The following is a 20,974-nucleotide window of genomic DNA, read 5'->3' as shown; positions in this document are numbered from 1 at the left end:
GCCCTAAATGCCTGCTAGGGCCCTTTGAACCGCTGAGCGCTCGCCCGCCTTCAGATGCCTCCTCCTTTTCCTTCAATGAGATATCCTCGGTGACATTCCCACAGTCCCGTCGCTGCGGACAGACACGCATTGCTGCACGAGGTTCAAATTCAAAGGCTTGAAAGGAGCCTGGGAGTCCTCTAAATAACATCATTCGCCACTTTGCAGCTTAAAAGTTGAAATTTCCTCTCATCAAAATTGAAATACAATTGGCAAAAGTGGCCGCAGAGGATCCTTTCAGGCACCGTTTTGAATCTGTGGTTTGAGAGCACTTTCATTGGCTGCCAAGCTCAGCAACCCAGGTAAACTAAGACCTTTAACTTGCTTGCTTGTTTTTCTCACTCCCTCGCTCTTGTCAGCTAATCTCTGTGGGTAACCTTATCCCAACTCTTGAGTGGCTGCCCCCCCTCCTCCCTCCCTCCTCCGAGCCTCAGAAACTGGACTGTGAAACAGCTCTCCCCATTCATAAAGCTCACTCTTGTTATGCTCGACCAGCAGCATACTGCATTTGATTGATTCTTGCTGTTTTATCTTTTTTTTTCACTTTTTCATATAGTGTCAGTGGGCAATTTGTCGGAACTCTTCGAACTGATGGCGTGAAAATTTAGTTTTCAATTCACATTTAAAGTCCTTCCTTTTAAAGGGCAGATGACTCAAATTGAAAACACATATATATTCTCAGTGACCTCCAACAGTATGTTCATATGCAGATATTTTTTTATTTTAGTTGCTGAGGTTTTGAGATTTGTGTCAGCATATCATAACAAGGGAGGAGAATGGGACTTTGGCTACTCTGTGGTGCTCAAAGCATCGACAGATTACATTTCAAAACTTCAACTGCAAAAACAAGAGTCCCACTCACTCTGGATAGTCGATAAATGGAAATACTTGAAGAAAAACTGTCCAGAAGGCTAGTTTATTCAGATTTTTGTTTATATAAATTACGCAAGCCAACCCTCAAGCATGCAATGAGTCGTACAAATGAGGTATTTAGTTCTTATACCTTGCACCTTGTATTAGTTTTAGGGATGATAACAATTAACTGTTAATTGGTAAACCGCTCAACCACAGACAATGTTTTTGACCACTTATGCATGTCAGTCTTTTGTTTAATTTGACTGATTTTCAGTTTACTGCACAGTGCACCACCCAGCCTAAATTGGTGTGTTTCCATTAGGTGTATTTTATATTTGTCATTTAAATTTGTGCAATTTGAGGTTTAATGTAAAACGTGCCTACAGTCAGCATGGCTAGTGGTGCTAACATAGGTAACAGCGCTAAAGGGCTTTAGCGGCTTAAAATGAAGCTGTTTACTCACTGGTGCAAATATGGGGGAGGCGAATTAGCAAAGGAGTGGCCCAACTTACTCTACCTCTGATTGACTTACCCGGGTATTTACCCCAACTCTAACCAGTCCCACTCCTCTCTCTCCTCCAGACAACCAGGGCAACAAGTACAAGCCAGTCATATGGAGAGTAGGGTGGGTCATCCTAGCCTAGGTTTTGTAAATTTGCTTGGAGGAGAGCAGAGGGTGGGCACCATTTTTCTGCCACAGCTGGGACAGCATCACCAGTAATAGTTGCGAAAAAGAAAATGACTTTGGTGGTGTGCAGTGCAGAGCAGCCAAGGCTAACCAGTGAACACCAGAGAGGTCGTGGGCACTTTCTGCATGTTAACATAGCAAGCCAGCGAAAATAAAATCAAAGCTTAATGTGTGTCAGGCTATAGAAAGTACAATTAACTGAAAGTGACATTGCTCATTTGTATAATTCTTTTATTTTCACGTGGATCAACTGCACAGTTTGTTATCTCTTGTGGATTTGGTGCAGAAAGTTTAGCAGCTTAAAAATGAAACAGAGGTACATCTAAACAGCCAGTAAAGTCCTTTAATAGCGGTCATCAGAAATCCCTTTTTTGTCAGTCAAATTATGTGTTTTATGTCCACTTTGCATTATTGTGTGCCTCATATTAGTTTAAATTTCTAAAATAAATCTGCCCCTCTGACTCTTGATTGGCCAGCTGCCAAGGTGACTGTTTGTCCAGACAAGTGCATGGCAGATCCATCCAAAAATTGGCTCATGGCCATTACTTATTTCCCATACTCTTAAGACTGATAAAATGATAAAAGTGGGGATCTTCCCCTTTGACACAGGCATGGATTCGTTTCCTCCTGCTTGTGACTCACAGGTGGCCACATCAAGCCTGCTGCTGAACTCTCCTTCCTCAGTTGTGGATTTACAGTCATGCTCCGAGAAGTTTGTCACAAACATGTGCTTAAGAGGCGATGAGTGACTCCACAATGCTGGCTCTATCACAGTCGGCGTGGTAATTGCTGTTTATCACCCTGCCTCCTTTAAATCAGTTGTCAGGTGCTTTTATTTTGAACTTTGGTAGAAATCTTAATCGCCAGCCAGCGGCAGCTAATGTAAGCCGTATTTGATCAAACGCAAGCCTTACATTTGTAAAGAAATCATCAAATTATCTTCCCAGATAATTGCTATTTGCCTTTTTTTTGCTGTGATTTCCCTCCCTTAGGCAGACAAGGCTAAATTAGTCATACTTTAAATGACATTATTCATCAGTTGTGTTACAGGGATGATTAAAGTGCACTGTGGTTGACAGGATCAAGCCTTCTTGTTAGGCAGACAGCCATGAATCACAGGGTAAACCCACATCAACCCACTTTATCCACATTTATACTTGCACACAACACAAACGATTTAACTTGTCCTTATAAATCACTGCATAGAGTCTTTTAAAGAAAAGCCACAAATTAATATTTTTTTTCCAGAGAAATCATTCATTTTTGTTTATTTAGTTTGCCTTATGTTGATCAGCAGCTGGAGCTCTAAACTCACCACAGGAGGCCCTTTGAAATCCCCAACATGGGAAGTTTTGTATGTAATCATTTAGATTCATTTTGAATATCAATGGAGCAGGAATGCCGAGGATCCCGTTTTAATGGGACAATAAAGACAAACCACAAAGGTTTTCTTTTTTTCTTCCTTATTTTAATGGCAGCAGGGATGTGGGCTCGCTTTACTGCTGCCAGCTCGTAAACACATTCACACCTCTCTTTCATTTAAATGCGGGATAAGTTATAGCACATTATTGAAAAAAATCGAGGTCGACAACAACCTGCATTTGAATACTGTCTGGGAGAGCCGTGGCCAATCCACAAACCAGCAGCAGGTTAAAAAGCACGAATAAGCAACGATGAAGACGCAGTTTCTGTGGCTGTTACGCACAATAACTCCATTGATTTTTCACTGTAGATAGGATGTAATAATAACAATAATAATAATGTTAATAGTTATTATAGTAAATACCTTAAAGAAATAGAAAAACGAAATGTGGTGGACGTAACAGTTAAAATAAATGAAAATTTGTTCTTATAAAACTCATAAATGCGCGAAAAAAGTAGTTTAATATCACCCCATTCCTCCTATTAGACGTACAATTTTAAATCTGATTGTCCTTGTCCTCATTCCAATACTATTTCAATAATTTACCAAACTTATTTTCAGGGGAAAAAGGGCATTAATTTCGATAAGCAAAATAACAAACCGAAACGCAACTAATCTCCTTGTCCTTGTTCTGCTCTGCGCAGCGCTTTGCCCACCGAGAGGAAAAAACCCTCTCCAAGCTGATGGTCTCTCCAAGATTACCCTATCAGGTGCAAACCGCTGACATGTTTCCACCCACCAACAACAAAAAAGCCTCTCTGTGCCCAAATCTCAAGCCGCAGACGCACAAACACCACTGACAGGCACTGCTGCGCCATCACCAGCCCCCAAAACCTCTCCAGGGATCCGCTGCTGCCGCTGCCGGTTTCCACACGACTTTTTCCGCTGAAAAACATAACTTTTTGTTTGCCTGGATAAGTTTGTTTAGCGACTTGTTTTTGGTGGAAGGGCGTTTTGTTATTCACCGCTTTTTTTTTTTGCTTTTTTTCCGCCGCAGCACTTGAATAAAATGACCCATGCAAGGTGTAGAAATCCCCCGCAGGTACGGACGGAGTTGAGGAGATTGTGATCTCTGGAGCAGCAGGATTGGGATTGTGGGGAGCTTTAGGTGCGCGAAGGATATTTTTTTCAGGAGATTTTTTGAGAGAATTCTGAATCCTTTCAACGCTTGGCACCGATTTTCGGAGACGGGATTTCGGGGAGCTGAGGAGACTGAGCTGAGAAAAATAAACAACCTTCTGGATAATTCCAACAAGGAAACACCTAATGTTGCACTCCGTGACTCTGCTGTTGCTCTCCAGTGATCTATCCTTACGCTGGGATTCAGTCTCCTACTTACCGCCGGAGTTGTGTGCGTAAAAGGACGCGCAGGGGAGCGAAAGCAAGAGAGAGGGGGGCGATTTCGCCAACCTTTCCCGGGGCTCTAAATCTGTGCAAGCAGGTGTACTTCAGGTGTATTTCTGCGAGTCAAGATGTCTGTGCTGCCTTCGAGGTTCATATACCTGTAAGTGTTCCACATCTCCGTTTGCCCTTACATAAAATCATGCATTCTTACCAATAGAAGTCGCCAAAAGCTTCATATTTGCGCATTGCTTTCATCCAGGTAGGCTGCGTTTTATTCTTCATGTAATTGCCTGTGTGATTCACTCCCCTCCTCCCTTCTCTCTCTCTTTTTCTCTCCACATAGGTGTTTACATTTTCTGGTACTCTATTTCCAGCTCCAGGTATGTTTACTCCCCTCTCAGATAATTTTTGTGTGCATGTGTTTGCATGTGCAACTTTTTTATGTGAATAATGCTGACGATAGATATAGGTTATTTCCAGAGTGGTCTTTACTTTATTAAACGCAGGTTTTGCTTCTGTTATATATAAATATTAATTAGGGGCCCGAGAAGAAAAAAAATATTATATAGCATAAATGCGCTGCGCGTAAAGTAAATCCTAAAACCAATAAAGATATTGAAAATAATCAGAAAATAAAGTATAAGAGAAAGAAATGGGAGCTTATAACAATCTTATAGTGGTGCATAATGACAAAAATACAATAAATGTATGAACAAACTCAATATTAATCAAGTATAGTTCCTTGTATTAATATTATAGCAGCGGTGAGGGAAGAAAAAATGCAATTATTGCAATTAATTGTACATAAAATTACTAATTCAGAAATGCTATGTTCACCTGTAATTCTAAAAAAAATATTGGAAATTCGGGACTTTCTTATCTGAAGCGTATCAGCTGTTTTGCACGCGGACTAATCTGCTAATATGTCAAATCAATACTTCCAATCTGGCAAAAAAAAAAGAGTAATTAAAAGCAGTTGTTTTTAATCTGAAGTTCAAGTAGCAGTTTGGGTGTTTTACAGCAGAATCTTGTAATAAATGTTGAGATCCCCGGGGTTAAACGTTGTTCTTTGAACAGATGGGCTCGTTTGGCGCTCGTTGCCTTAGTTTTTTTTATTAGTCGCGTCTCACTTTGAACAGTAATGATTTGCAGGCATCCACTCACCTAATTGCGCGCCGTGATTCAGATAAGATGCAGAGAGCACGCGCTCCTCCACTCATAAAGCTATCTGATCACTTTATTGCTATGACGTGTTTGATCATAATTTTCCACGTGCTGTTGTTTTAAATTAATCTCTAAGTGGTGCTGTGATCTTAAATATTAAAACATGATAGGCTGGGTTTTTTTGGGGGGGGGGGGGGGGGTAAGAGCAAGGTTAGCTTTTTTCTTTCATCCACTTCTGGGATTCATTTTCTTCTCAAAATGAGCAAAATGTTGATTGTAGTTTTTATGTAATTACATCTTTAACAGACCACAAAAAATTTATATTTATTTATATTTCAGAAAAAAAAACATTCAGGTAAGAAACATTAGACTTTTTGGGACAACTTAAATGTTGCTAGGGGAAGTTTCTTTGCAAACTGTAGAAAATACATTTTATTGGCTGCACAATTCAGGTGTTTGCTACTAAGTTTTTCATGTAATGCACAAGGATCACCTTGTCCTGCGTGTCGCAGAGGAAGTAGCTCTGTCTGTGGGACAAAATACCAGGTCAAACTCCTAAAGTGAATTTTCTGATCCAGATTTTTTTTCAAATGAAATTTCTCTGAAATAAAATACTAATCCCCACAAACTAGAAGACACAAAGTTGTGTAAGTCTATGTACCCTGATTATTCCAACAGAGCTGGCACATACAAAGCTATAGTGTCGACTGACCATCACTTCATGCAGAATGTGGCCCAACAGATGTGAGAGGTGCACTCATGAATTATTTTTTGTCCGTGATTTGTATGTTTGTTGCAGTTTAAAAAAAGTCAGATGAGATAAAGGCATTTTGCAAACAAAGGACATGCATCATGGCTTTCTGGGTGCTTCCAGGATAATGATCAAACTATTAGAAAAATGTAGAAATAGCCCTTTAATGTCCTCCCTTCACATTGTCTTTCCATGTTGGCTCTCCACATATGGCTAGTGGCTCTTCGGTGTCATGTTGTAGTTGTGATTTCATGAGATAAAAAAAACAGAAGAACCACAGCTGGAAGTAAACTTTGAATTCACTGCTAACATGCAAGAGTGCGTCGTTTCGCATTTGTGTGTGTGTGTGTGTGTGTGTGTGTGTGTGTGTGTGTGTGTGTGTGTGTGTGGAGCAGATAGCAAGGTGTATCTTAGATGGATGCGACAACTAAGCTTCCTGCGCAACGATGAGTGCCAGACTTTTGAAGTTTCAACCATATCCGTTTTCATGCTGTGTCTTTGAAGAAAGGAGACGGCGTGATAAAAAACTGTTGTCGCTGGTGTTCACCGCCATGTGCTTAGGCTTGCCTTTCCCTTGACGCAAAATGCAACTGTCTACCAAACACACCTTCATGTTTGTTTAGAGATGGGGAGATTTGGGATAAATCCCTCAGCAGCCCAGTTAGGCTACGTTTTACTGTTTTTTTTCCCTTGCTCGTCAGCTTTGAGGTTGATTTTGAGAGAAAGTTGACAACAGTCGATGCTGATGTTTGACTTTGGAAATGGATGTGTCATTTTCAACACATTTGTGTGTAGTTGTGGATTTCTGTTGTATAAATGTTTAATTTTAATCCCGCATATTTAGCAGTGATCCAGCTTCTTTCTTTTTTTAGTAACGTCTTTGATTCCAGACTTTGCATTCATGTTTTGTGAAGTGCGGAGATCACTTGTCAGTCAGTTTGAGTGGTCTGTTTCTTTGGTTGAAAAGTTGTAGATGACGCTTTTTCCTTTGTTTGTTCAGCCGTTGTGGCTGCTGCTGCTCGTGCTTACTGCTCAGCTTTTAATGCATCGTTTTTTGGAGTTTCCCTTGGGAACACTTACTAGACACCAAATGTTTCCAGCATCAGATATGAAAGCTGCCATAAGCAGCAATCTCTGATGGGAGCAAAATAAAAAAGTTGTTGTTATATTGTTTTTGCAGCTCCTCTGTCTTTTAAGGCATATTCAGCATCCCTCTAATATCTATGTGCAGTAAATTAGTTGCACACATTTTTCCATGCATTTATTGAACACAAGACAGGTTGCATTGCCCTAAATGTTTCACACAGGTGTGTGTTGATAATGTCAAAGAATTGAATAAGTTGCTTTGAGTTATCAGTGCCTTAACCCTGGATGAGTTTATAGGATTGGCTGAGTGTGACTATAGACATAGAGGGTAATTGTTTTAGGACTATAAAAAGTACTGGTCTTGATTTCTTCTCTTTTTTCTTTCAATTTTTTGTTAACTGTAGCAAAAAAAATTAGATTATAGGTTGTCATGGCTGAGCAGTTGTTTCGTGCAGGTTATGTTGCATGTGCAATGCTTTGAAGTAAGTGTTGCCTGTATAGAGAAGAAGTGTTCAAGCTGAAACCTCTGTGGGGTGCGAATTTGCATTTCCTAGGGCAGCAAAGGAAGGGCTCGCCTTACTACGCCTCTAATTGGTTTGCCTTGACATTATCACCCTAACCAATCTCACTCCCCTTGTCTAAACCTAACTAATCCAACCAACAAAGGCAACAAGTACTAGCCAATCATTTGGGCAAGGTGGGTCATTTCTTTGCTGACTTAGGACTTGCTAATTTTATGATGTAGTGGATATGCTGAAATTTTGCTCTTCAACAAAGCTGTGGTTGTTTTGAGGTTAGGTTTAGGCACAAAAGTACTTTGTTATGGTTTGGAAAAGATCACCTTTTGGCATAATATACCTGAATTGGGCAGTTGATCCCTGCTGGAAAAGCAGCAATTTTTAGTGGCACTGTCCCTGCTGGGAAAAAACTGACAGGTCGCTAATGTACACCTACATTTGGAGGCTGAAAAGCTGCTGGAGAAAGAGCCACTGATCATCAAAAAAACACCAACTTTTGGTGCCTAAAAAGCCACTGACAGCAATGACTCGCTAAAGGACGACCTGTTTTGGTGTTTTTTGGTACTAAACAGTGATCTGCAGCCTAGCAAGAGTCCAGCCTATAAGTGACATGCCATCCACCATCCCCTTCACCTCCTGATAGCAAAGTCAGCTCATACTGTATCCCTGTAGAGACATTGATAGTATATTTATGGACAAAAATTGGATAAATGGGCCAATAGAGCCAAAGCTAATTGTAATCCCTTTCATTTTAAGAAAAAAATATTATACATAATTATTTTCCATGCAAAAAATGCTACTCCCAAGAGATATTGGCCATAACTCCAATAAAAATCTCATTGCATGAATTTAGGTCATCGCAACGTTAAAGTTTTAATGCCTTGAAGTCAGTATTAACCCTACAAGTGAGTTGTATCAGTAGGTGATGCATTTTGATATCCAGCCTCTCATTTTCTACACTGCCTGATGCCAAAAGTAACATTTCGGGCGTGTTTCCTAGATGTCAAGATACAGAAGCTGTGTCCCAGTGCAGGGGCTGGATCCTCCAAGGTCCACATTTCTGGACCAAATACGTCATAATGAGCCAACAAGTCAAAAACCCAAAGTCCAAACTGTGGCCTAGAAACGCTGCCTAATGCCATATTATATATTCTATTGGGCATTTGATGGCAAATTCCTTGAGTTGACATTAGAATTGAGTCCAAACTCAATTCCACGGCTCAGCATACATCCAGATTGAAGGACTCATCTTTGTGGACATTGGTCTTTGAAGGATTCGGCGTCCAAGTTGGGGCACAACTTGTATGACACCTGGTTCATAAGTCTATGTTTGGAGCCTTGATTAGACTTGCACAAGATGTTTATTTCTCCTCTTTGAGTTTAAGGATTTGTTCTTCCGAGGCTGCAATTTCCCATCATGTTTGCTGTATGTCATTAATTTACCAAAGTTAGAATAACAAGGACTGGGGGTATGTAATGTGTATATAATTAGCCACCTGAGAACAGCCACATAAAAAGCCATTACTGTGCAATTACCACACCATACAGCTGGGGAAATGGGATCTTGGCGTGAACTGAGATTCCAGGGCTTCTGAAAGTATACGTTTCCGCTCGCTCTTCCACATGTTGGGTGACAGAGTTGCTTTTTCTGACACGCTGTCGAAGCCTGCGATTTCCTCTGTTTTTATGTCGGGTCTAAAGGTGACTCGTAAACAGCCGGCTAGTGAATTCTTAAAAGGTGGATACGGACAATTTGATCAGAAAGTCCGCCTCCAAGAGTGTTTTTGTGGTTCAAGGTGCCTCCTGCCATCTTTCAGTCTTGTCTTCCGCCTGCTGCGTTTCCTAATTTATGGACCCTACTCCGCCTGCAGGCAGATATTTGTTTGATGATAGTGCAACAGGTCTGGATGCTTCAGGTGTATAATTGCTACTGGCTTGCTTGCTTGTGGAAATGGAGCACAGGTTTCTCAATATCGCCCGAGGCACATAGTATACTGCTGTCTCAATATGAAGCAACAGAATTTTACACTATAGGCTTTGCACTTGTTCTGTGGGATTTTTACTCAAATGCTGACTTCATTAACACATCTTGTTGCGTAGTTATCAGCTTGTAAATGCGATTCATATAAAATGTGCCAGTTGAAAGCAAGAACTCTAAAATGCCGTAGCCACAATTTCCCGGTCGGTTTCTCAGTTTTTAGCCCCCGAAGCACAATTTTTTGACACAGAGCCCATAAAAGCAACAGCGCACATTACTATCAACACCTGTGCCGTGACGAGTTCTCACTGTCTGTCTTTCCCTCTTTATATGTTTCTTCATCTTCCGTCTTTCTTTCTGTTTCCTCCTGTCTCACACCTCTGTGCAGGAATCCCAGCAGACCTCTGCTGATTTCAGGTTTTACATCGAGAACCACACGAGGAACCCGGACGACCTGAGCCGGAAGCAGGTCCGGATCTATCAGCTCTACAGCAGAACCACGGGGAAACACGTCCAGATCTTGGGCAAGAAAGTCAACGCCAATGGAGATGATGGGGGCAAGTATGGTATGGGAGAACTCCTGTGCATCTCACCTGACACTTTAGCTAGTTTGCAGTAACAGGAAGAGAAATCACCACCACCTTTCAGCCAGATGTTGGTGCTTCTTCAAATTGTCTTTAACGCCCCTCAGCGACTTTAGCTGTTTACTACCCATTGTTTAGAAGCTGTTTTCCATCTGTGTTTGGCTGGGGCAAAGTGAGCGGTGACTTTCGTAAGCCACCAACTACTGGTTGGAGTGGCTAGAAGTTGCTGACCTTGAAATTGATGTTTACTGCAGCTTTTGGGTGTCCAGAGTAAGTCTTTTTTTACCTTAAAGATTTATGGGCCAACAGTGTGAGTTATTGCCAGAGTGCCTTATATGGATCAAAACTGACTTCTTGATTTGCCATTCTGCAAAATATTTTTTAAAGTGGGCCAAGTGTCCTCGTCACTTTATGAAATAGCCAATTTTGTCCCCATCACTATTTAAAGCATTACTTGTAAGAAATCTTCTGAAAAATGGCTTGCATCAAGAAATGTTAACTGACAAATGTGAGAAATGTGAACTTTGAGAAAGATTTATTTGCACAACTAAAAACATACAATGCAGTGTAAATATAGAAGAAACAAACATGAATTGTCCAAAAAAGTAATGCTTCTTATGTTTCCCCTAAAATTTTGAAACAAGGCCTAGGCTTTTCATAGTAGCCTTGGCAATGCTCTTTCGATGCAACTTTTTTCCCAAACCATTGTAATTTTCTACTCTGATCTCATACCATTTTCCCCATCACATTTCCTAAAATTGCGGTGATTGCTCCAGTCACAAATTTAAAGACTCGACTTGACAAAATCAAGAAAGATTTGCATCTCAATTTGGACTTTAAAACCAGTGACTCCTGGCTTCAACTGGACTTGAGCCTTTTGACTTAAAAAATACTTCTCCCAAGACCAAAGATTTAAAAGAATATTCTTTAAAAGCGTGCCACAAATCAGTTAATTTTACCTAACTTCATCAACCAACATTAACAATTCATTCACAGTAAGTCAACGCTCATTTCCTCAAGTGACAAATTGCAATATGCAAAATGTGCTGGTCATAAATGATAGATAGAGATGCAACAGCTTCCAACAAACTTGATTAACCAAATAAATACACATTTCAAAGACACTTGAGATTTTTGTAAATGTAATATATTACTCTGCTTTTTAATGGCATTACATTTGGTGAAAAGTGCAATATGAATTGTGTAGGGCACAAGACTTAAAGTTTACGACCTGGGACTTGTTAATGTTGAATTTGGACTTGACGAGGGACTTGAGATTTACTTCTGACTTGCAAAACAATGACTTAATCCCACCTCTGGTCATTATCGCACGAATTGTTGGATATTGGCAACCAGTTTGATTTGGTTCAGTCCAGCAGTGTGAAAGTACTTCACTCCAACTTAAGCATAAAGGTGACTAAAAAGCATTTGACAGATTTCATTTTGCACTTTAAGAAATGTTCCTATCAACTTTAAACACATCCTCCTTTGCTGTCTGTGTGGACTTGTTAACAATTTCAAATCAAAACAATGGCGGCGGATGAGTAAATTGCCGGTCAGTGAGGCGCTCTTTGATGCAGCGGCACAAAACACAAGGCAACAGGACTTGTTTTGTGCCTTCCTGCAGATATTTTGCTCATAACAGCTGACTCACAGCTCTAAAATTGCTGGTCTTGAATGCCTCTGAGTGAGTGTGTTGAGTCGCAGATGCGCCGAGGCGAAGTTTCCTCACTGCTTGTTAGAGCTTGAGTGGAAGCAGATCCAATTTTTCCCATGAGGCCTTGCCAATTCTACCCTCTGCCCCTCCTCCTCCTCCTCCTCCTCCTCCTCCTCCTCCTTCTTCTCCCGTCCCCCACCCTCCTCCTCTTCCTCCTCCTCCCCATCCAGCTGCAGTACCTGGCACCTGTGAACTCCTTTGCACTCACTAATAATACTCAAGAAGACACTGCTTGCTCTGATCCACTCTCAGTCACTGCGGCTTCATGGCGGAGGACTGCAGAGAAAATAGATTGCTTTGATGTAGCGATGAGTCCATATCAGTACAGCCAGACGGCATGTTTTTATTCTTCTTTGGTATTAGCAAAGCATATTTATAACTTTCAAGAGACTAGAACAATCATTTTTCAGAACAATCTGTTGTAAAAGATGCCTGTTGTCCCCTCAGAGCAGATGGTGTCTCACTGCAAAGTCTTTAAACTGATAAATGCTGCAATGTGGAATTAAAGGGATAGTTCACATTTTTTGAAGTGAGCTTGTATGGGCTACTTATCCATAGTCATTAGTATATTTGCATGCACAGTTTCAGTCGTGCCACAGTTATAGCTCGAATAGGCCTTCAATTTGACTTCTATCCTTGTCCCAGTATACAATCACCAGGGGAGAATCGATTTGTTGATGGAAGTATGTCCGACTCTGCCATGGTAGGTGGCGATATGCCTCCGTTCAGCTAGTTGCAATTGCTCTTCCACTTGACATATTACGTCAAACACCAGTCAAGTTAGCAAGTGACGGGTTGCATGTTGACACAACATGGACAACTTTTCAGCACTTTACTATAAATCTATCTTCTATGAATTTATGCTGTTAGACTTCCGAAATATGGAGCATGCACAGAACGCCAAAGCACGTTCAGGTCCAGTTGAGGCGTATACATGACAAAGTAAATCAACCCTCATCCACATTATCTAGGTGTGTTAGTCAGACTTCATAAAATTAAACCTAGTGCGATTTCAATCTGAAATACTCCTTTAAAGCAGCTTTTTCAACAGGTGACCCCATGCTGAGGTCATTAAATACCTGTGGCACCAATAGAGTAAAAAAATACACCAGTTAAGTCATCACCAGAAATTGAATTTAATTTGATTTTGATCAGATATTCTAAAATTTCTGTCAGATTTTGCAGTTTTGCCCATTTATTTGCCAGCTACAGCCGCCACAGTAGAGTTTCGTGCGTGAGAATTGTTTAAAGAAATACCCAGAGTTAATATACAAAACATCACAGTGACCACTCACTGAGTCAGAGAGATTTGCTTGTGGATGCCGTTCAGATAAACAGACATGACTCCATTTTTGGTATTTTGCCATCAGGGGTCACAGACTTACAGTAGGGAGGAAAATATTGTTTTATCTGATGTTCTGGGTCCAGGCTTCATAGCTGAGGTTGAGTTTTGGGTCTCCATGCAAAACCAGCAAAGAGCGAGGAGGCCAAAGTGTTGTCAGATGACTCCTGATTTGACTTGCAGAGCTGAAATATCTTTTTAAACATCATTGCTTTTGTACAAACCAGGATTTTTTTTTTCCTTCTCAAGGATCCCAAAAAGGTCCAGACTGATCTTCCCAACGATAAAAAAAATGCAGAAATATTGCTCTTTAGTCGCCAAAGAAGACGAACGAACTGAATTCTTACAAAACAAGAAAAGAAATCACTTCTAAAGTTTCACCTTTGAGACAGGTTTCCTTCTTCATCCCAAGGTTGGATTTTTTTAGGGTGAGTGCGGAGGAGGAGGGGGGTTACTTCTGCCCCCGAGCCCGTCCCATCCCCTTCGCCTATTCTTCCCCTGCTCCCTTGAGCGCTACTGAATGGCCCTGTGTGTTAAACAAATGGATCATCTTAACTTTTTGATTGAGTGAGCACAGACTAAAGGGAACTTGAAACCTAATCCTGAGGGGCACATAACCGCTCCTCAAATGTTTGGCAGATCTCTTTGCTGGTCGAGGGGCGAGCAGAGACAAAGGTGACCTCGCAGGGGTTAACATTTGAGGGAGGGAGGGGGTCGAATAAAAGAGCTGCCGGGATGCGTCTCGAGAGTGGATTACTGCTGTGTCAGACTAAAGTGGCGTTGTTGTTGTTTTGATACATATATGGTTTTGTGTTAAGGGACACTCAATAAATCTTTAAAATTATGATTTGCTCTGGAGATCCAAAATTCCTTTTTTTGTTTTTTTTTCTTAGAAAAGAGGCAAAATGAATGATTGTTTGCAGTGTGTGTCAAGTCAGGTCAATTTTATTTATGCAGCCCAAAATCACAACTGTATATGTCCTGGGTTTTTAAGAAACTTGTTGTGATTTCCAGCTATTATTATGTAGTCCTTGACGCAATTAAAGGTAATTTACATCTCTGGTACAACTAATATCGTTGCAGTGCATAAAAATGTATCCATGAAATATCGACTTAAAATATACATTAATGTACATTTTAACCCATTGAAACCTGGAGTGGCATCACTTTTCTTGTGCTGCTTTCATAGGATTCACAAGTATTTAAACCTTTGAAACCTGAGAAAATTGGTGCAATTTCTTTCAAAAACATAGTAAAAAAAAAGGCAATGAGCAACTCAGTGAGAAATGATCCACAAATTGCAAAAAAAATAGTAGATTTAGAAAATTGTTTAAAAAAAAAAATAGGTAAAAAAAGCCAACAAAAAGCTATATTTCTGATGAACAAACTAACATATATTAAATAATGTTACAAAGTGATTTTTTTGTGAAATTTTCTAAGCAAATTTTCAGGTAATTTCCTTCTTTTTGTTTTTTTTGTCTTTTTAGAATTATTATCTTCAGGTAATTTTCTTGTAATTTACTTTTTACTAGTTTCTTGCTAATTTTTGGGTCATTTCTTCTTTCATTGCTTATTGGCTCCCCCTCCATGTCTTGCTTAGGTTTCAAAGGGTTAAGCTTAATTTAGTTTAGTTAAGTTAAGTTTTTGCTTGATAAAGTTCTGTTAGCCCCACGATTTTAGAGTGTTTTTGGTTCCTTTTGGATTGGAAATTAAACGTGATGATTTTTATGTCTTCAGTATGTGGGCTCTCAGAAAAATTAGTATTGAAAAAAGGAGTCTAGATGCTGTCGAGCATAAGTGAGATAAACATACCAGATATGTTTAAATGTATGGGACTCCTGAAATCTGTCTTTATGTGAGTGGAGTGACTTATGCTTGTCTACTTTTTCTTTTCTTTTACAGCTCTTCTTGTTGTCGAAACAGAAACTTTCGGAAGCCACATTCGAATAAAAGGAAAAGAGAGCGAGCATTACATTTGCATGAACGAGAAGGGCAAAATAGTCGGAAGGGTGAGTATCTTTTGGTTTTTTATTTTGGGAATATTATCAAAGACAACTGATCCTTTGGTAAAAGCTCAATATCTTCAACAAATAGACTAAAAATTCTGATATCAAAATGAATATTTTAAAAGCAGCTCTTAATCCAGGCCGAATTGAACGCAGCCTCAGATCTGCTTTCTCCTGCTGTTTTTGTACACCCTAACAAAACCCCTTTGATAACTCACAGCCCTTCTTCCATTACGTAATCGGCCTACTCCTTTGACACTCGATCAGTCAATTACGGACTGCAATCACCACAATGCATTGAGAGACTAATGGTCACTTAGGAGGAATGCCATTGCAATTATATCACTTAGTCACACCAGGTGGCCACAAGCGCGGGATGACTGCATGTGACTCTGCGGACGCCCCGCTCCGATATGGAAAAGAAGTTAATATTTGAAAACGTACACTGCGGAGGCACACGTGTGATTTTGTTGCATTAATAACTCATGCTGTCAGCGGCAGAGGGGCTGCAGTAATTCACACACGTTTTCACTCTCTCATCGTGGTCATCTGTTAGAAACAGGCATTTTTTAGTTTTAGTTGCTGGGGCCTCATTTGTTTAACAAATGTTCTTTAACTTCCTCTTTTAAACCACTGAAGGATTATTTTAACAATCAGAAAAAGTGACATTTTAAGCATTGATTGCTGGTGGCTTTCGGCTTGCTTAACCCTTTAAAACTGGACTGACATCATTTCTTCTGCGTTAAGACGCCTTTCACAAGCTGTTCAACCGTATGAAACCCGAGCAAATCGGTTTGATTTCTCTGGAAAACATGAGGAAAAGGCAGTGAGCAACTTGGCAAGAAATGCTCCACAAAGTGCAAAACTAGTAAAAGGTGACAAAAAACACCTGAATTTCTTTCTTTTTTTTTAAAAAAAGTGGAACATAAAAAAACTAGGGAAAATGTTCAAAAAAACTATATTCATAATCAATATAGTTGTACATTTAAAATGATATTTTATATATATATGTTATTTTCAGGTAACTTCCTGTAACTGTTTTGTAATATTTACTTTGCTCATTATCGTCTCCAATTTTCTCAGGTTTCAAAGGGTTAATGATAAAAATAAGTTGTACTGGAACAGATTCAGTTTAATTCCTCAGTGTTAGCATCAAGGTTTTTCTAAAGTCTTTTCACCCAAATTTAATAAAAACAAATATTTTTGGACATTGCTATGAAGAGATGCAGATAATGAAATTTTTATGGGCCCGTCTTCTGAAATTTGTCACTGTTATCTTTGATAATCACAGATCCAATGAACAGATTTCAGTGGGACTACTTTCTTTCAAAGAAAAAGTTTGTTGTAGAATCGCTCGACATCGGAGGTATGCTGTGAGCATAGTACAGAACAGTACAGCTGACAAAAAAAAGTTAAATCTTATTCATTTTCATGAATGTTTGGCAGACAGATGTAAAGTTAGCCTTTTCTTATGCTGCGTACACACTACAAGCGACAACACAACACTTCACCAGCGACTCTATCGCAGTCGCTGGTGAAGTGTTGCTAAAGTGCACATGTTCGCAGTTGTGTCATCGCATCAGTTTCAACAATGCACCTTGAGTAAACGTCATCTAAAGTTTGTATTTTGTCAAAAATATATCTTTGCTTTTCATTGATGTATGAGCCGATTTTAACGTCACATTTTGCCCCTCCGTCGTATCCGCGTCAAAAGCAACATGTGTTGGGCGTCAGTTTGTTGTTTCCAGACCCTGATGAAAGCAGCTCGGCCTTGCTTCCATTTTTTTCAGCAAAACAAACAGAAAACTCTGCAGTCCAAAAAGCATCGCGATCAACCACTGATGTAAAAGACGCATCTTTGTCAATGACACCTGAAACTGCCACCAAGATCAGTTATCACTCTTTCTATTATTATGATTTTTTGATCCACTGAGGTTTTATATTTATAAAACATTTCTCAAGCTGAGAAAATGATGTCAAATCATTAATGTCATCACAATGTAAAGTTTATGAGCCCAGCTCTAACTCACGGATGGGGGTCAGCGCGAGAACTTTACTGCGCATATTCAGTGGGCTGCAGAAGTAAACCCGGAGGGTAGAAACACTTTTTGGTTTCATTCTGAGTCCATACAGAGATGCAATACAGGCAATGCTTTTTTTGAATGGGTTTTTGATAAAATGTCTGCAATAAGGTCTGTGGAGCTTATTTTCTGCAATAATCCAAACTCCAATGGAAAAATCCCATTGGCTTTTTGAAGAGAGAATCAAGCGATGCTAAATTTCGCGTCAGCCTACAGAAAAACGTAATTTTGCAGCATTCTATACAAATAAGCCAGAATGTTAGTTAAAAAGAGGTCATGCTACCATGGTAATAATGAATTAATGTCCTATTTTCTCCCCTTTTTCAGCCCGATGGAAGGAAGCAGGAGTGCGTTTTTGTCGAGGAATTCCTGGAGAACAACTACACAGCTCTCGTGTCGGCCAAGTACAAAGGGTGGTACCTGGGCTTCAACAGGAAGGGTCGGCCCAAGAAAGGCTCGCGGACCACGCAGAGGCAACAGGAAGTCCACTTCATGAAGCGCCAGCCGAAGGGCAGGCCGGACCCGCTGGAAGAGTTTCGTTTCACCACAGTAACTAAGCGGACACGAAGGGCTCGGCGGTTAAAACCCAACCCCAAGAGGAACTGATGGGACCAATGGGACAGCACTAATTTTCCTCGGGGAAAAAAAACAAAAAAAAAACTGTAACTGAAAATCTCAAGCTTCTTGTCTTAAAAGAATCACCTTAAAGACTACACTTCTGTAAAAGAAAGATGGACAAAAAGAACAAAAAGATGTTTTATTTTTGTATTTCAGGATGACTGAATATTTCCTAACTCTTGGATTCTTCTGGGTTGATGTCATTGTGCTAACGTGTCTGTCATGTTATTTATACTGGATAAACTAAAGGACCTCTGAGAGAATTCCTGTCGCCGTCGTCCTCAGCTACGTTTGAACTGCAAGCTGAAGACTTTCTTTTTTGACAATGGGGACTGAAAGCAGGAGCTGACGCAATGTTATAAAAATCAGCCAACTAGAGATTTATTGGAATACCTGTCGGTTTTTGTTTGTGTTGCCCCTGACAATGCGGATCCCATACTTTCCACTGGAATCAGACACCATGGAGATGAAACGGAGAGAGGTGGCAGTCGCAGGTGACACTGCCGGGATAACTGTGTAGCTTTGAGTGCAATATTTTACAGGTCTCTCTCTTTCTCTTCTTCTTTTTTTTCCTTTTTTTTCCGTACGTCTCTCAACCTCCACTCGCGGCTCCTGGAATGCCTTCTGAGTACTGTGTGTGATTTCCTTGACATTTCCATGCAGCCTGTGATTCAGCTAAAACACGACATGCTTTGACTAGTCGGGCACCAGCCGTGGCTTTGTTCAAACACCTAAAAAGAAAACAATACAAAATATTACAGCTGATGTGAATCATAATTCCACAAGGTCTTCCAGCTTGGTTTGGGATGTTAATCCCTCTCTCCCTTTTGGATTTTTGAACAGCTCTTCCTCTCATGTGTTAAAGCTGTTCCAGAAAAGGATGCCTTGATTCTTTGAGTGTGAGCTAGCTAATATTTCGGGGCTGGTGATGAAGACTTCCTCTACCTCCTTGTTCTTCTTTGTTTATCTTAACCTAGCCCGACTGTCTGCGTTCAGTTAATCTCAAGAACCTTTCAGTCGACGCTGAGCGGAACTCTTTTCTCTCTTTCTTCCAAAATCGTCTCTCGACTGTGAGCTCATCTTCGCTCCTTTTCACTCTCACTGGATGAACGTCTCAGAGATGCTTTTGGGAAATATTATCCCAAGAATACTGTAGCTCTGACCACCCCCGATCACCCGCATTTGACAATTTAGACTTCTCCTCAAAACCCAGACGACCCAGCTCGTCCAGGATGATGGGAACTTTTCCAGCGACATGTGGTCCGAATCGTAAAGGGAAAAGTCTGTGCTCCTATTCTCTCACTGAAGCCTCTTTTCACCAGTAGTATGTATTCACCTGTCTGCTGGCAGGTTTTTGTATGAGTTGCTACTAACAACATGACACATTTATGATTTTTTTTTTTAAACAAATGTAAGCAAAAATAATTTTATGACTATTATTAAGATATTTATTGCCTCCCTTTGTAAATAAAATGTGATGAGTTTTATTTGGCCTCTGTTAATAAAATGAGGACTATATTTTAAACCTACTTTATGTCTTTTATTGCACTGTGCAGAAAAGTCCCGATTTAGGCTGGAATTTTACGTTGAATATCAAACTGCCTAACAGAGAAATGCTGCAGGTAGCGATTGGTTAGACATAGAGCACATTCCCTTCTCTGCATACTGCCAAGGTATGCATTTTTATATACAAACCCAAAGTGTGAGCACTGCTTTGAAGGTCAGCGCTTTTTAAATTGAGAAAAAGGCATATTGCAACATCTCTGAGGGCTTTTTATATCTCTGTAAAGGGCTGTGAGGTTTCACAGTTGGGTTACCTTTTAAACATCAACAACATTACATAACTAACCCTTTAACACCTGAGCAAATTGGTTTGATTTCTTTGAAAAAAAGGGTAAGGTGACTTAACAAAAATAGTCCAAAAATAGAAACAATTTAATAAAAAAAAATAACAAGAAAACACCCTGAAAATAAGCACAAAAGAAGTAAAAGCAATGCTAAAAGTTTTTTTTTAAAATATTTATTTGAAATAAAAAAATATATAAATAATTATGGTTGTATTTAGTTTACCATATTTATTTCTTTCAGTAACATAATTTTAAAATACATAATTGTATTTCTTTTAATATTATCTGATAATACCCACCCACCCCCACCCCCACCCAAACTAATTTTTAAGTTACTGCTTTGTCACCTTTTTTAACTTTTTTTTTTTGTTTTCAATTGACAGGACATTTCTTGCCAAGTTGTTCATAATTTTTTTCCCCATGTTTTTGAACAAACTAATTTTCTCAAGTTTTCAAAGGTTTAGATGCTCATGAAAGGCGTGTGAACACAGCACAGAGAAACTGATGTCAATCCAGGAGTTAAAGGGTTAAAAAGTATTTATATTTCATTTTACATTTTATTTTTGTATGCGTTCTTGTTTCAGTGTCAAGATACACATGAATTATTAAAATGGGGTTAAATACCCCGTCACAGCTGTGGTGAGTGGCACAGAAGTCCCAACCCCAAAAAATAAATTCAGCATTTGTCCGGTGAAGATGATCAGCCTCTGCTAACCTTTGGAGCACTTAAACCGCGACTCACTTTGATGTAAATGCTCCGTTCTGCAGCCCAGTAAACATACAAATATTTAGCCATTTTTCTGTCTTTTAAAAGTGCCGAAGGAATGTGGAGTAGCATGTCTTATAATGCTCTGTGCTGGAATGATGTTTACAGTAACCGTCAGACTGAAAGATGGCGGCTTTGAGGGAGAAAAAAATACTTTTGTTTAAATT

The 20,974-nt window shown here is 39.8% G+C and overlaps 1 protein-coding gene across 1 annotated transcript in view; it reads left to right on the top strand.

The window, feature by feature from the left end:
• Positions 1-19,719, top strand: part of fgf24 (fibroblast growth factor 24) — a 36,906-nt gene extending 17,187 nt beyond the window's left edge. Inside the window, exons 4-8 of the mRNA XM_042493117.1 lie at positions 3,650-4,509; positions 4,693-4,729; positions 10,235-10,412; positions 15,392-15,498; positions 17,904-19,719. Coding sequence (XP_042349051.1) covers positions 4,478-4,509; positions 4,693-4,729; positions 10,235-10,412; positions 15,392-15,498; positions 17,904-18,182 — 633 coding nt within the window. The 5' untranslated portion in view covers positions 3,650-4,477 and the 3' untranslated portion in view covers positions 18,183-19,719. The remainder of the gene's footprint in view (positions 1-3,649; positions 4,510-4,692; positions 4,730-10,234; positions 10,413-15,391; positions 15,499-17,903) is intronic.
• Positions 19,720-20,974: the final 1,255 nt, after the last annotated feature.

This window comes from Plectropomus leopardus, chromosome 9 (genome assembly GCF_008729295.1).
Source record: "Plectropomus leopardus isolate mb chromosome 9, YSFRI_Pleo_2.0, whole genome shotgun sequence".
Classification (NCBI taxonomy): Eukaryota; Metazoa; Chordata; class Actinopteri; order Perciformes; family Serranidae; genus Plectropomus; species Plectropomus leopardus.
Note: the sequence above shows the minus strand (reverse complement) of the source record. Positions and strands in the feature narration are given on the sequence as shown.